Source organism: Heterodontus francisci, chromosome 15 (genome assembly GCF_036365525.1).
Source record: "Heterodontus francisci isolate sHetFra1 chromosome 15, sHetFra1.hap1, whole genome shotgun sequence".
Classification (NCBI taxonomy): Eukaryota; Metazoa; Chordata; class Chondrichthyes; order Heterodontiformes; family Heterodontidae; genus Heterodontus; species Heterodontus francisci.
The window spans coordinates 88,740,736-88,755,263 of record NC_090385.1 but is presented as its reverse complement, the minus strand read 5'-3'; the positions used below and the strand labels follow the sequence as shown (position 1 = coordinate 88,755,263).

The 14,528-nt window shown below is 41.5% G+C and overlaps 1 protein-coding gene across 3 annotated transcripts in view; it reads right to left on the bottom strand.

The window, feature by feature from the left end:
* The window catches only part of pls3 (plastin 3 (T isoform)), a 153,540-nt gene that overhangs the window by 31,485 nt on the left and 107,527 nt on the right, over positions 1 to 14,528 (bottom strand). For all 3 annotated transcript variants that reach the window (XM_068047794.1, XM_068047795.1, XM_068047796.1), the window contains exons 8-9: positions 11,880 to 12,022; positions 9,650 to 9,742 (exon numbers count right to left, since the gene is read on the bottom strand). In XM_068047794.1, coding sequence (XP_067903895.1) covers positions 9,650 to 9,742; positions 11,880 to 12,022 — 236 coding nt within the window. The remainder of the gene's footprint in view (positions 1 to 9,649; positions 9,743 to 11,879; positions 12,023 to 14,528) is intronic.

Sequence of the window (14,528 nt, the reverse complement as noted above, 5' to 3'; positions counted from 1 at the left end):
CCTGTATAACTGAAGCATAACCTCCCTACTTTTGTATTCAATTTCCCTTACAATAAACAATAACATTCTATTAGCTTTCCTAATTACTTTCTGAACCTGCATGCTATTACAACTGAGGCGGGAGGAGTGCACTGTTTATTCTAGTCCCACTTCTCCACAGGACACAACATATAAAGTCATAGAGACATAGAGAGATACAGCACTGAAACAGGCCCTTCGGCCCACCGAGTCTGTGCCGACCATCAACCACCCATTTATACTAATCCTACATTAATCCCACATTCCCTACCACATCCCCACAATTCTCCTACCACCTACCTACACTAGGGGCAATTTACAATGGTCAATTTACCTATCAACCTGCAAGTCTTTGGCTGTGGGAGGAAACCGGAGCACCCGGCAGAAACCCATGCGGTCACAGGGAGAACTTGCAAACTCCGCACAGGCAGTACCCAGAATTGAACCCGGGTTGCTGGAGCTGTGAGGCTGCGGTGCTAACCACTGCACCACTGTGCTGCCCAAAATATATTTTAAAATTTTCCCACTTACTGATACAGTCAATCATATACTCTATTTTTCCCAGATTAGAACACACTAACCAGGTTTCTTTAATGAACAAAATTATTAGTTTATTATAAAACAAGTTTTAACTAGTAATGACGTAAAACATAACCTCCCTACTTTTGTATTCAATTCCCCTTGCAATAAACAATATCACTCACGGAACCTGCTATACTAACTTTTTGCAATTCATGCATGAGGACACACAGATCCCTTCGCAGCTCAGAGCTCTGCAATCTATCACCATTAAGGTAACTTATTTTTTTATTCTTCCCACCAAAATGGACAATTTCACCTTTTCCCACATTATACTCCATTTGCCAGATCTTTGCCCACTCACTTAACCTGTCTACATCCCTTTGTAGCCTCCTTCTGTCCTCTTCACAATTTACTTTCCTACCTATCTTTGTCATCAGCAAATTTAGCAACCATACCTTCAGTCCCTTCATCTAAGTACATAACTTGTAAAAAGTTGAGACCCCAGCACTGATCCCTGCAGCGCACCACTCATTACATCTTGTCAACCAGAAAATGACTCATTTATACCTACACTCTGTTTCCTGTTAGCTAGCCAATTTTCTATCCACCCCAATATGTTACCCCCTACACCATGAGCTTTTATTTTCCACAATAACCTTTGATGTGGACCTGATCAAATCCTTCTGGAAATCCAAGTACAATACATCCACCGGTTCCCTTTTATCCACAGCACATGAAACTGCCTCAAAGAACTCCAATAAATTGGTTAAACATGATTTCCCTTTCACAAAACCATGTTGACTCTGCCTGATTACCTTGAATTTTTCTAAATGCCCTGCTATAACGTCTTTAATAATTAGCTTCTAGCATTTTCCACAAAACAGATGTTAAACTAACTGGCCTGTAGTTTCCTGCTTTCTGTCTCCCTCCCTTTTTGAATAAAGGAGTGGCTATTTTCTAATCTAACGGAACCTTCCCCGGATCAGGGAATTTTGGAAAATTAAAACCAATGCTTTAACTATCTCACTAGCCACTTCTTTTAGGACCCTAGGATGAAGTCCATTAGGACCCGTGGACTTGTCAGCCCGCAGTTCAAGCAATTTGCACAGTACCACTTCCCTGGTGATTGAATTAGTTCCTCCCTTCCATTTATGCCTATGATCTGTTTCCTGTTAGCCAGCCTGATTTACAGCTATTTCTGGGATGTTACTTGTAACCTCTGTCGTGAAGACTAATGCAAAATACCTGTTCAATTCATCTGCCATTTTCTTATTTTCTCTTATTAATTTTTGTTTTTGTTTTTGTGGGATGTGGGCGCCACTGGCTAGGCCAGCATTTATTGCCCATCTCTAATTGCGCTTGAACTGAGTGGCTTGCTACACCATTTCAGAGGACACATTTAAGAGTCAACCACATTGCTGTAGGTCTGGAGTCATATGTAGACCAGATCAGGTAAGGATGGCAGATTTCCTCCCCTAAAGGACATTAGTGAACCAGATGGGTTTTTAACAACAAATAGACAATGGTTTCATGGTCACCATAGACTAGCTTTTAATTCCGAATTATTTTATTAATTGAATTCAAATTTCACCATCTGCCACGATGGGATTCGAATCCATGTCCCTGGAGCATCAGCCTGGGCTATGGATTATTAATCTAGTGACATTACCACTACACCACCGCCTCCGCAGACTCATCTTCTCTAGGACCAACACTCACTTTGTTAACATTTTTCTTTTTAAAATATCTATAAAATCTCTTACTGTTTTTATATTTCTAGCTAGCTTTCTCTAGTACTCTATTTCTCCCTCGTCATCAATCTTTTAGTTAATCTTTGCTGTTTTACATTCTGTCCAATCTTCTGACCTGCCATCCATCTTTGCGCAATTATACACTTTTTCTTTAAGTTTGATACTATCTTTAACCTTTTCAGTTAACCAAGGATGGTGGGTCCACCCCTTGGAATTTTTCTCTCGTTGGAATGTATCTATTCTGTGTATTCTGAAATATCCCCTTAAATGTCTGCCACTGCACCTCTGTTGACCTATTCCTTAACCTAATTTGCCAGTTCACTTCAGCTAGCTCTGCTTTCATGCCCTCATAATTGCCGTTATTTAAGTTTAAAATACCAGTCTTAGACCCATTCTTCTCTCCCTCAAACTGAATGTAAAATTCAATCATATTACAATCGCTGCTACCTAGCAGCGTCTTCACTATGAGGTCATCAATTAATCCCATCTCATTGCATAATACCAGATCTAGTATAGCCTGCTCTCCAATTGGCTCCAGAACGGCTATTCTAAGAAACTAACCCAAAAGCAATCTATGAATTCATCTAGGCTACCTTTGCCCATCTGATTTTTCCAGTCTAGATGTAGATTAAAATCCCCCCTGATTATCGCCATACCTTTCTGACAAGCTCCCATTATTTATTCCTTTATTCTGTCCTACCATGTGGTTACTCTTAGGGGGCCTGTACAACGCTACCATGAGTGGCTTCTTGCCTTTATCATTTCTCATCTCTACCAACCTGCTTCTACATCCTGGTTTCCTGAACTTAGGTCATCCCTCTGTAATGTGCTAATACCATCATTAAGTCACACAGCCACCTCTCCACCTTTTCCTAGCTTCCTGTCCTTCCTAAATGTCATGTACTCTTCAATATTCAGGTCCCAATCTAGGTCATCCTGCAGCCATATCTTTGTAATGGCTTTCAAATTGTACTCATTTATTTCTATTTGCGCTATCAGTTCATCTGTTTTGTTTCAAATGCTATTTGCATTCAGATAGAGCCTTTAAGTTTTGTCCTTTTATTATTTTTGTAACGTCTAGCCTTGACTGATTTACTTATATTTGTAGTCTTTATCCCTTCCTGTCGCCGTCTTTTGATCATTTCCCATATTAATACTTTTCTCTCTTGCCTTGTCTCTACTCTTTGATTTATCACATCTTCCCAAATTTGATACCTTGCCCCCACTCTTTAGTTTAAAACCCTCTCTACTTTCCTAGTTATGCAGCTCGACACTGGTCTCAACACAGTTCAGATGTAGACTGTCCCAATGGTACAGCTCCCATTTTCACCAGTACTGCTGCCAGTGTCCCATGAACCAGAACCCACTTCTACCACACCAGTCTTTGAGCTACGCATTCATTTCTCTAATCTTATTTGCCCTATGCCAATTTGCACGAGGCTCAGTTAATAATCCAGAGATTATTATCTTTGAGGTTCTGCTTCTTATATTTTGTGCCTAGCTTCTCATACTGACTATGCAGAACCACCTTCCTTGTCCTGCCTATGTCATTGGTACCTATATGGACCACAATGACTGGATCCTCCCCAGCCCTGAGCAGATGTCCCAAACCCTGGCATCAGGCAGGCAACACATCCTTCTGGACTCTCGCTCTTTGCTGCAGAGAGCAGTGCCAATCTCCTTCACTATACTGTCCCCTGCTACAACTACATTCCTTTTTGCTCCCCCCCCCCACCCCCGCCACTTGAATGGCTTCCTATACCACAGTGCCACGGTCAGTTAGCTCTTCCACCCTGCAGCCACCACTCTTACCTAAACAAGCTGGAAGAACCTCAAACCTGTTGATCAATTGCAAAGGCTGAGGCTCCTGCACTCCTGTCCTTTGGTCCCCTTACCTGCCTCAGCTGCAACCACACTCTCCTGTCCCTGACCAAATCAGAAGACACTATATCCTAAGGGATGTGCCACCTCCTGGTACAAAGTGTCCAGGTAACATTCCCTCCCTCCCTGATGTGTCTGCAGCTCAGCCTCCAGCTCAAGGATTCTGCGCCAAAGCTTCTCAAGCCTCAAACACTTACTGCAGATGTGTTTGCCCTGGATCACACTGGCATCCAGGAACTCCCACATGCTGTGGACATAACACATCACCGGTCCGGTCATCCTTAATTTGTTTTAATTAACTACTTAATTATTCTATTCAATTATTTATTTTCCTTTTTTATGTATTTTATTAACCTTACCACCAGCTCCCGTACTATTTTAAACCTTAGGATTAGAATAGACCTTAACCACTTACTAGATACTCAGGAAACAGCTGGCCTTTTCCCCTGTAGTCGAGTAAGAACCAAATCCTATGGGGAGAAAGTTAGAAAAAGCAAAGGAGTACCTCCTTCCCCCCTCACCCAACTCCCTCAACTCACCAAACTCCTAGTACTCTGTTCAAGTCGCACTGAGATACCTGTATTTATATGTTCTGAAACTAAAGGGAATAACTGAGCCCCAGGTCATCTCTGAAGAAGTATGTGGCATCTACCCTTTAGTTTTACTGACCATTGGTTTAGGTAATGGTTTTTAAAATACTGACATCAAGAAATATGAGAAAAATTAAAATCAACTACTTTGCATCTGATTCTTTACTAAATAAATAAATGTTTACAGTCAAAAGTTTTTATTCAGAACTTCCCCATAAATTTGAATAATAGTCCGTTCAGAACTAGCTACTGTTTGCACCAACTATGTAGTTTCTGATTTCCAAGTATAATCTGTTATGCATTAAAAAGGCTAAGTGATCACGATATTGTAATGACCTTGTGTCGTTAGGTGGTGCCACGAGCACAACGTTATGCTGCCAACTGTTATGTGACTATCCACTGAACTCAAATTCTTAATGTAAATTTTAATTGTGGTACTTAATATTCACCACACAATGGCACTGTGGCATTTCCCAGAGAACAGCAGGCATTCACAAAGGCATTGGGCCAGATCTTGCTAAAATAAATAAGTGTTAGCACACACCATTAAATAATGTGAAAATCAACAGCCGGGGATTAAGAGATACAGTATGAATTACAAATCTCCATAAATTGATCAATTTACATCTCTATGCTATTTGCTTTGCACAAACAGCATTTCAGCCTTTCCCCGCCCTGTTAAGAACTTGCTGTACTTGCACATTAATTACCCGTTAAACTTGCTGCACAAAGTTAAGCTTGGAAATTAACACCCAAAGAACCTTTTTAGCTGAGTGATAATTTTTTAAAAATTCGTCCTTGGGATGGGAGTGTCGCTGGCTTATCTTCTCATGTAAGCTATGTACCAAAGCAAACTGCACACAAAGTTTGCATTTGCTGCCCATCCCTAATTGCCCGAGAAGCAGTGGTGAGCCACCTTCTTGAACCACTGCAGTTCACGTGATGTAGGTGCCCCACAGTGCTTTTATGTACGGAGTTCCAGGATTTTGACCCAGCGACAGTGAAAGAATGGCAATATAGCCTTGACGAGTCGCTGTAGTGCATCTTGTAGATGGCATACATTGCTGCCACTATGTGGCAGTACAAAGGAGTGAATGTTTAAGGTGGTGAATGGCCTGCTGATCAAGCAGGTTGCTTTGTCTTGGATGGAGGTGGATCTTTTGAGTATTTTTGGAGCTGAACTCATATAGGCAAGTGGAGAGTATTCCATCACTCCTGACCTGTGCTTCGTAGATGGTCAACGGGCTTTGGGGAGTCAAGTAGTGAGTTATTCGCCACAGAATTCCCAGCTTCTGACCTGCCTTGGTAGCCACAGTATTTATATGGCTGCTCCAGTTAAGTTTCTGGTTAATGGGAACCCCCAGAATGTTAATGGTAGTGCTAGAATATAGGGTGTCTAGAGTATTTTGATAAGCTCTCCCAAGAGGAGATGGGTGAGACTGTTCATCGCAAGAGTTTGAGTTAAAACATTCCACATTGGACAAAATGATGTGGAGCTATTGACCTGGATTTTGCAGTTGTAAAGATGGCAAACACTATTACGACTGTGAAACTGACAACAACTTCCAGCATCCGCACATGCACAGTCGAACACTGAAATCCAGAAGCTGCTATCAGTGATTCCGACTCCTCAACAGGGTGCACTGTTGAAGTTGCTGCAGATGGAAATCTTTAGAAATCAATTGAATTGACAAGAACTTCCTTTTTTTTTAATACTCGTATCTTGCTGTAAAACCCCTGAAAAAGTTATGGCTTGTGAAATGAGATGTAACTGGGTTTTTAAATGGCATACTTACTGCTGTCATAATTACTGATTAATACCTCCGGCCCTGAAAAATCACTTAATATTTTTGGAATGTCTAATTTCTAAATAAAAATTCCATAGGCTATAAGTTTTTTTAAAACTTTATGATATTTCAGCTTCTACATTAATCCCATGCATATGTCCCAATCTTTATTTCACTCTTTGTAAAATGATTAAAAAGTGAAGGATAATCAGTGCATTTTACTTGGTTTGCTGTCTGCGGGAATTCTTCAATGTGATTCGCTGCTTAGCTTACTTGATAACATCACTGTTGCTGGATGCTGGAGAGCACCTATAGTTGACGCCGGATTCAAATTAACAGAGATTGCTAGATCTCTGTGAGCAGCTTCCTTTGAGGCCAGTGGCGAGCACCATCACTTCGTTGCTGACTGCAAAATCCAGGCCATCACGGTCTTTCTTCATGTCATCTATCCATCTGTCAAGGGTCACTGTGCCAACACAGTGATGAAAGGTGACCAACTGCTGGCTCTCTTTCTTCCAGCTCTGACATTTCCTGGCTCCCGTCACAATGCAGGAATTACATCACTTCCAATGGCTTCTCCTTCTCTGTGCGGCTGTGCCCCAGGAATCTATCCTTAGTCCTCTTATCCTCATTTATATCCTAACTATTTATATCAGAAAGCATGAGGTCAGATTCCACAAATATGCTTGTGGCACCTAATTCCAACTCTCTACTCTCCTATCTTGACCCTAATGGGGAGACAGGGAGGGTGCAAGAAAAGCTTGATGAGGCTGGAGAGGGAGGGAGGGGGCTTGGTTGGAGTGTGGAGAGAAAGGCGGCAGCAATCAGCAGGGAGGGAATGATTCATCAGGCCGGGGGAGGGGGAGCCGAGAGGCTGCTGATTGTGGCAGGGGCTAGAGTGTGACCAGGATTGGCAGTTGGGAACCCAAAGACTTCCTTGAATAGTCAAGAGTGTCAGGCGAACCCCGCCCACCCCTCCCCCCCGAGACTGAGGCACACATGATTTCACCACATGAACATTAAAACTTAAAATTGCAAGCCCCTGACTGGAAATAAATTTGCATTGTAACCGACAGTGTTGCAACAATGGGGACCCAGTCATTGCTTCCCCAATACACAGAAGTGGTCAGACCAATTTTTTGGTCACATGACTGATTGATGGAGGTTTTGAATTTGAACTTCCAACAGAGGATTTGAACTCAAAAGCGCGTGCTCCCGGTTGGAACAGAACTGCCTCTCCAGTCCTGTCTGCCTCCATCTCTTTCCCATGGAACTGAATCTTGTGAAAACACGGGAAACTCAAAGAAAGAAAAATCTCCTACGTGAACAAGGTTTAAGAAGAACACTGGGCCCCGATGAACAGCAAGACTAACTATAACCAAGTGAGCTCGAAGCACAGTAAACAAGAAACTCTTCTGATATTGCCTCAAACCCCACTCTACTATATTTTCCTCTCCTCTTTTCTGGCCCTATTTGCATGTATATCACGTGTGTATGCTAGCATGGGCGCGTCATATATTCGTAGGCATCAACTGTATTAAGACTTTAAATCTAAGTTTTAATAAATTTCACTTTTCTCCTTAAACCGGAGAAAACCTGGTGTGTTGGTTTCTTTGCCTTATAATTAGAAAGCTGTGAACAAGGATTCACACAAGGGGGAGCTCAAAACACTGTTTAAAATATAAAACCCTGTTACTATAAGACCAGGTAAAGACAGCAAAAGACCCCTAGACACGTTTCTCACCTGTTCGTAACAGGAGGAGTACTCCTGCTCTCCTCCCCACAGGGCATGCTGTGAAAATAGTTTATCTTCTCACGTAAGCTATGTACCAAAGCAAACGGCACACAAAGTCTGCATATATGTTCTATGTTCTATAGGAGAATGATGGGGTATAGATTAAATTGTCCTTGACAGAGGACAAAGGATCGGCACAACATTGTGGGCCGAAGGGCCTGTTCTGTGCTGTATGTTCTATGTTCTATATGACATTCAGCAGAAATGGACTTATTACCAGACCAAAAGCTATGGCGTGTCAAAATCACACCTGCCAATCAATCATCATTAAAATATCCTGGTCTTTGTACCTCTCCCAAGTTCATTCTCAATCTTATAAATGGAGCAACAGAAATGAGTTTTACAACTTTCTCACTGCGTTCTTTTAAAGTGAGGCCATGCAGCACAAATAAGAAGTTTGTGAAAGACTGTCAAATGTGGTTTCACAAGCTTTAAAATTGTGTGGGAGAATTAGCTGGACAAGTTGATGGCTCTGACACAAGTAATGTTAAAATGCTCAAGCATACAGCTAACCACTTATATGGTCATTTCATCTTTCTATGGAGACCCATTTCGGGAATGCTTGCTCCACTGGGAACCATTCCACTATTGGCCTCAGGCACATCTTCATAGGAAGCCCAATCGATCAGCATTAGGCCGGTTTCTGATTGTAAATGATTATGCATCTGAGCTTCAAATGTTCAGAGTCAGCTGAGTTTTGAGCTTGTATGTACTCAGCTCATTTCTATGGGAAGAACTATCCTGTTTCAAGTTGATTTCCATCCAGGACTGGAATACTGATCACAGGCGACGTTCCTCATTTCCCCTCAGTACGGCAGCTCTCTGTAGAGAGGGGAACCTCACTCAGCGTGGGGTACAAAGCCCTGCTTACATGATTATTCTACGCTGCTTAAAAAAAATTGAAGAAACATTTTCTTCTGCATATTAACTTCATAAAAACAATGATCTCAACAGTTTTTATAGCAAAGTTTTATTTCAATTTGTTCATGGTATCTGGGTGTTAAAAATTCAGATGTTATCATGTGAACTCAGAGGTTCTAATTGTTTAATCAGTACACAAACCTTCTAAGACGACAGAATGCCTTAAATCTTTGCACAAGTACTGTACTCCAAGGACTCTTCGTCCAAGTCAGATCAACAAAACACTAATTAGTAAATTGTAGATTTGTTTAATTGAGTGCATAATTATGCAGTTTACAATGCAATTTAATTACTGTAATAAAATTTATGGAAGTGTCATCAGCTCTTTGTGAATTATTTTTCATTTGTTCAGTGTGTTACTATAAAGAAACGCTTGGTACTTACATTTAAGCCCCACATTTTGATGTCAATACATCGTTCTTCTTCCTTGCCTTTTGGTGAAATCTGATTCAGAAGATGATAGTAGGCCCTTGAATCCTAAAAACAAACAAAATACATCAAATACAAAGACTGTGCTCACAAAAATAGATATACTGAAATAGAAATGGCATAATTTAAAGTGATGCCATTTATTGAATCATGAAAAGTAGCTACAAAAGAGTTTGCATATATTCAGAGCCAATCATGTCCTCAGGACATTCCAAAGCGCTGCACCATCATTGAAGTACTTTTAAGTCTAGTCACTGTTTCAGTGTAGGAAAAGCAGCAGTCAATTTGCACACAGGCTCCCACAAAGAGCAATGTGAGCAACCGTTTCCAGTGGCAAAAGGGTCGATAACCAAAGGGCACAGATTTACGGTGATTAGCAAAAGAACTAGTGGCGACAATGAGGAAAAACCTGTTTACACAGCGAGGAACCAGATAATTTGTTTTATTGATACTGGATGCCAGTTGAAGGATAATTGTCTTTTTTTTAAAATTTGTTCATGGGATGTTCATTTGGCCAAGACACCAGAGAGAACGCCCATGCACTTCTTAGGGCAGTGACATGGGATCTTTCAAGTCCACGAGAAGGCAGACAGGACTTCGATTAAATGTCTCATCCAAAAGACTCCCTCAGTACTGCAATTAAGCATTAGAACAGATTATGTCCTCAAGTCTCTGGAGAGGAACTTCAACTCACAACCACTGAGCCAAGGCAGATTCCTCTCAATTGAGGATGTCAAATTAAAATTTTCTGGGGATGAAAGAAGACAATGTAGGTAAAAATTAGGCCAAAGCTGTGACCGAGTTGAGGTCCCTATAATCAGAGTAGCCAAATGATCGTAAATCCAGAGAAAACATTTAAAGCAACGATTTACAACCAGCATCATTTTTACTTATCATAAGGTGGTGCTGTCTTCTTTGCAAATCTAATCAAAGAACTCTGCAAACATGACAACAACTGCAAATGGTTTATCATTAAAGCAAAGACGTCCCTGCTGATATTGATATAATCATAAAATGTAGGTAACGGTTAATAATTCACTGATACATTAGCAAGAAAAACACTCATTAATGGTCGACTCAGTCAGATAGTGGAGGCAAAACTCAATGATTTTGTGGTGTAGATCGCAGGCCCTGTGATGGGATGTGGAAGGGTGGGGGCATGGTGGGGTGGAGAAATTGCAGAAGGTTTTGATAGGGTAGTGTTTCCGTTGGCTGGAGGACACAGAATAAGGTAACTTTCAAAAAGAACCAGAAGGCAAATGAGAATTTTTTTCAAATAACGCATTGGTAATTTGCTAGTTATCTTTCATCTGTGTCCTCTGGTTACTGGCCCTCCTGCCAATGGAAACAGTTTCTTCCCATCTACCCAATCAAAACTGTACAACTATTGATTACCAGAGGCCTTGGAGAAATAGTGCAGATTACATGTACATGGTGGCACAGCAGATGTTAAGAGGTGCTGCTAGGAGAGAAAAAAGTAAACCTAAACATTGGGACTTGGTGCTATCTTAATAATGTAAATTGAGAATGACATCTAATCTGCAAACTGCCTGTGCATTTTACCCAAGTGTCTAAGCATCATTAAATGCTGACGAATTTCCTATGTGTAACAAAATTGCAAGCTTGTTTACAAAGAACAAGTTTACTACATATTGTACGTGATGAGCGCTTCCCACATTTGCATCTGCAATTCTTGAACCATTCTCTCTACATGTTTCTCCAAACAGGATAACCATCTTACTTCTCCCCCCTGCCCCTCTCATTCACCAGCCAAACATCATTAAATGAGTTGCATCATTTTACTGACCACACGGTGGCACTGCTTTTCTTCTAAATCTGGTCAGAGAACTCTGCAAACATGACAACAACCGCAAAAGGTTCGACGTTTAATCAAAGGTATTTGTACAATAATCATAGAATTTAGATATGATGGTTACTAATTTGTTGCCACATCAGCAAGAAAAATAAGTTCTTCTCTTGTAAATTCTACACCCCAAATAATTACTTCAGGCAAATTTACAGTAATATTCAGATTAGCACCTGCATCTTACACAAAAACATCAAGTTTTAACATTTGAAATTGGTGATCACAATCGGCATACAATTAAACCCAGAATGGAATCATTTCCCATAATCTACAGCAGGAATGCTTTGCACTTATACATCATTTCAAAGGTGCAAGTACCTTGATATCTGAGTGGAAGTTGTTGATTTTCTGGTAGCCTGCATTCTCCAAATGGTAATTAGCCCATCGTAACAGCAGCTCTTCTGGAGACAGTTTCATCAGATCCTCCAGACTCTCTCCATCACGGAGCAAAGCAACCAGCGCTAAGGAAGCAGATTCCAATTAATCAAAGACTCATCTCCAACAACCATTTTTCATGGTTTTATATGGGGGCCAAATATTGACGTATAAACTCAATGTTGCAACGGAGGCGATTTTCTACTTCAACGCCTGGGAACATAGGGATTGCTAGCAGTGTTCCCTCTTAATTTTCCTTTGTGTGAGTCGCCTGTTTGTTGCAATGCATGGTCCCTTTAAGATTGCTACATGGCCACACACACTCACACTTTAAAGGGAATGTTGGTTGTGCACAGCCTGTTTGTTGGCTGTGCAGTACGTTCGGATTACAGTGCGATCTCACACCCACCAGCTTACAGGAAACTTTGATTGCTAAAAAAAAAAGACCAAGGCCCATCTTTTTCACTTTCAACCTTGCCGATTGGCGGTCACGATACAATAATGAAGGAATTAACGACTGATCATAGCAATCTATTTTTATCAAATAGTCCACAACAGACCCAGACACGAGGTGAGGAAATATCCAATGGTGGAGTGTTTGGGGAGACCTGGCCAATAACTTGGAAGAGTGGAGCACATGTTCTTTAAAGAACCTGCCCGACTTCAATTCCATTTAATTTTGGAGGGGTTCTATGGGCAATCTGCCAGGTCACCCCCCAGGTAGCCACATTGAAAATTCCCCCAAATATGTTTACTCACTACAATTCATATCTTATTGTTCCTTCTCATACATCAGGCTTTAGTCACCTGCACTGAAGGCAATTAACTTCTTCTGAACAGTAAATTCTGTATCACAGCACTCTTTCATCTGAAAGATTTTCAAATTGGGATCTTTTGAGCTGATTTTGGAGAAACCAGAGATTAGATTTCTGTCCTTGGCTTATTTACTGGCAATTTATTTCTACTGCTGTTCACTAATTAGAAATGCTCTTTGCAGTGGTATCACTGTTTTACTTTGGGCTACTGACACTGTGGACCAGATCTTGAACTCCTCCGGAAGGTGGGTTTCATGGTGGTGGTGGTGGAGCCGGAGAATCAGAGCCATACCGCGCGCCACTGAACACAACGCTGGGATTCCCAGTTCCGATTCTCCTGAGGGTGGGATAGGCTGACGGCAACCTTCCTGGCCAGAGACCAATTGAGGCCCTTATGTGGCCCGTTAACAGGCCCCCCAGAAACAACTGCACCCCTCGGGAACCTCTCCCCCAGGACCAAACCCCACTCTGGAGCCTTCCACACTGGCCCCGGCGACCACGTCTCACCTAGCTGTGTTCTGGGATTCCACCGCGAGGCCTGGGTCCGAGGTCTCTGTAGTACTGGCAGTGGTCACCACTCCCGGTGTCACTGCCAATATTGGTGAGCTGCCGGCCCTCTGATTGGTGGGCAGCTCTTGGAGGCAGGATTTCTGTCTCTATAAAGTCTTCCCGCCTCTTAAATCTTTGACCCCAAAAGACTAGAGCATCACTCCGGGCAGGGGGGGGGTGTGGGGGGCTGAAAAAATGCAAAGGCTGAGATCCCCCCACCTTTTTGGCCAAGTGCCAAGAGCCCCACCTGCTGCACAAAACCCAGCCCTTTTTTTTTTAAAGTTAGAGCCGAGAAGCCCAAAGAACATGTCACTATTTGCAGGAGGTGCTTCACATTGACAAGTCTCAAAATCAGCACTTTAATCTGAGCAATGCACTTTTAGTCAATTTTTCAGCCTTCTTAATTTTTGAATGAGGACATAATTTAAGACCTAACCTAGCACCTTGTCCAAACTCCACATATTGAAGTAAAGTAAATAATAAGGTGGCTGACAAAAATGCATTGGCAGCAAAAATATTCTGATCATTCAATAGTGCTGGATCATTAATAAAATGACAGCTGCATAGATCAGAAGTGAACAGATTTAATAATCATTTCAGATTCACATTAAGACTCAATTTGTACAACACTGAACTATCATTACACCAATCACAACTGAATTAATGTTACTGGCAGCTTAACCATGGCCTCGCCCCATTTCTAACCTCCTCCCTGTAACCCTCTTAGATACCTGTGCTCCTCCAATTCTGGCCTCTTGTGCATTCCTGATTTTAATCACTCCATCAATGCCCATGATTTCAGCTGCCTCAGCCCCAAGCTCTGGAATTCCCTCCCTACCTTTCGTTCCTCCTATAAGTTGTTCCTTAAAATCTACTGCCATGACCAAGCTTTTGGTCATCTATCCTAAAATCTCCTTATGTGGCTTAGTGTCAAATTTTGTTTGTTAACGTTCCGTGAAGTACCTTGGGACATTTTACTACATTAAAGACGCTATAGAAATGCAAGCTGTTGTTGTTGCAAACAGGTTTCTTTTGAGCTTGCAGCTGACATTCCAGGTCTTTGCTGCAGTGAGTCTCAGTCACGTTTATGGAAAAACTAATATTTTAAATCAAATAAAAAATCATACAGCCCAAGAAAAATGCAAGTCAAGTTTCAAAAAGCTAAATAACTGAAGTTACATCCATCATTACAAAATAGGATCTTATAGCATTCAACATTGTGACAGAA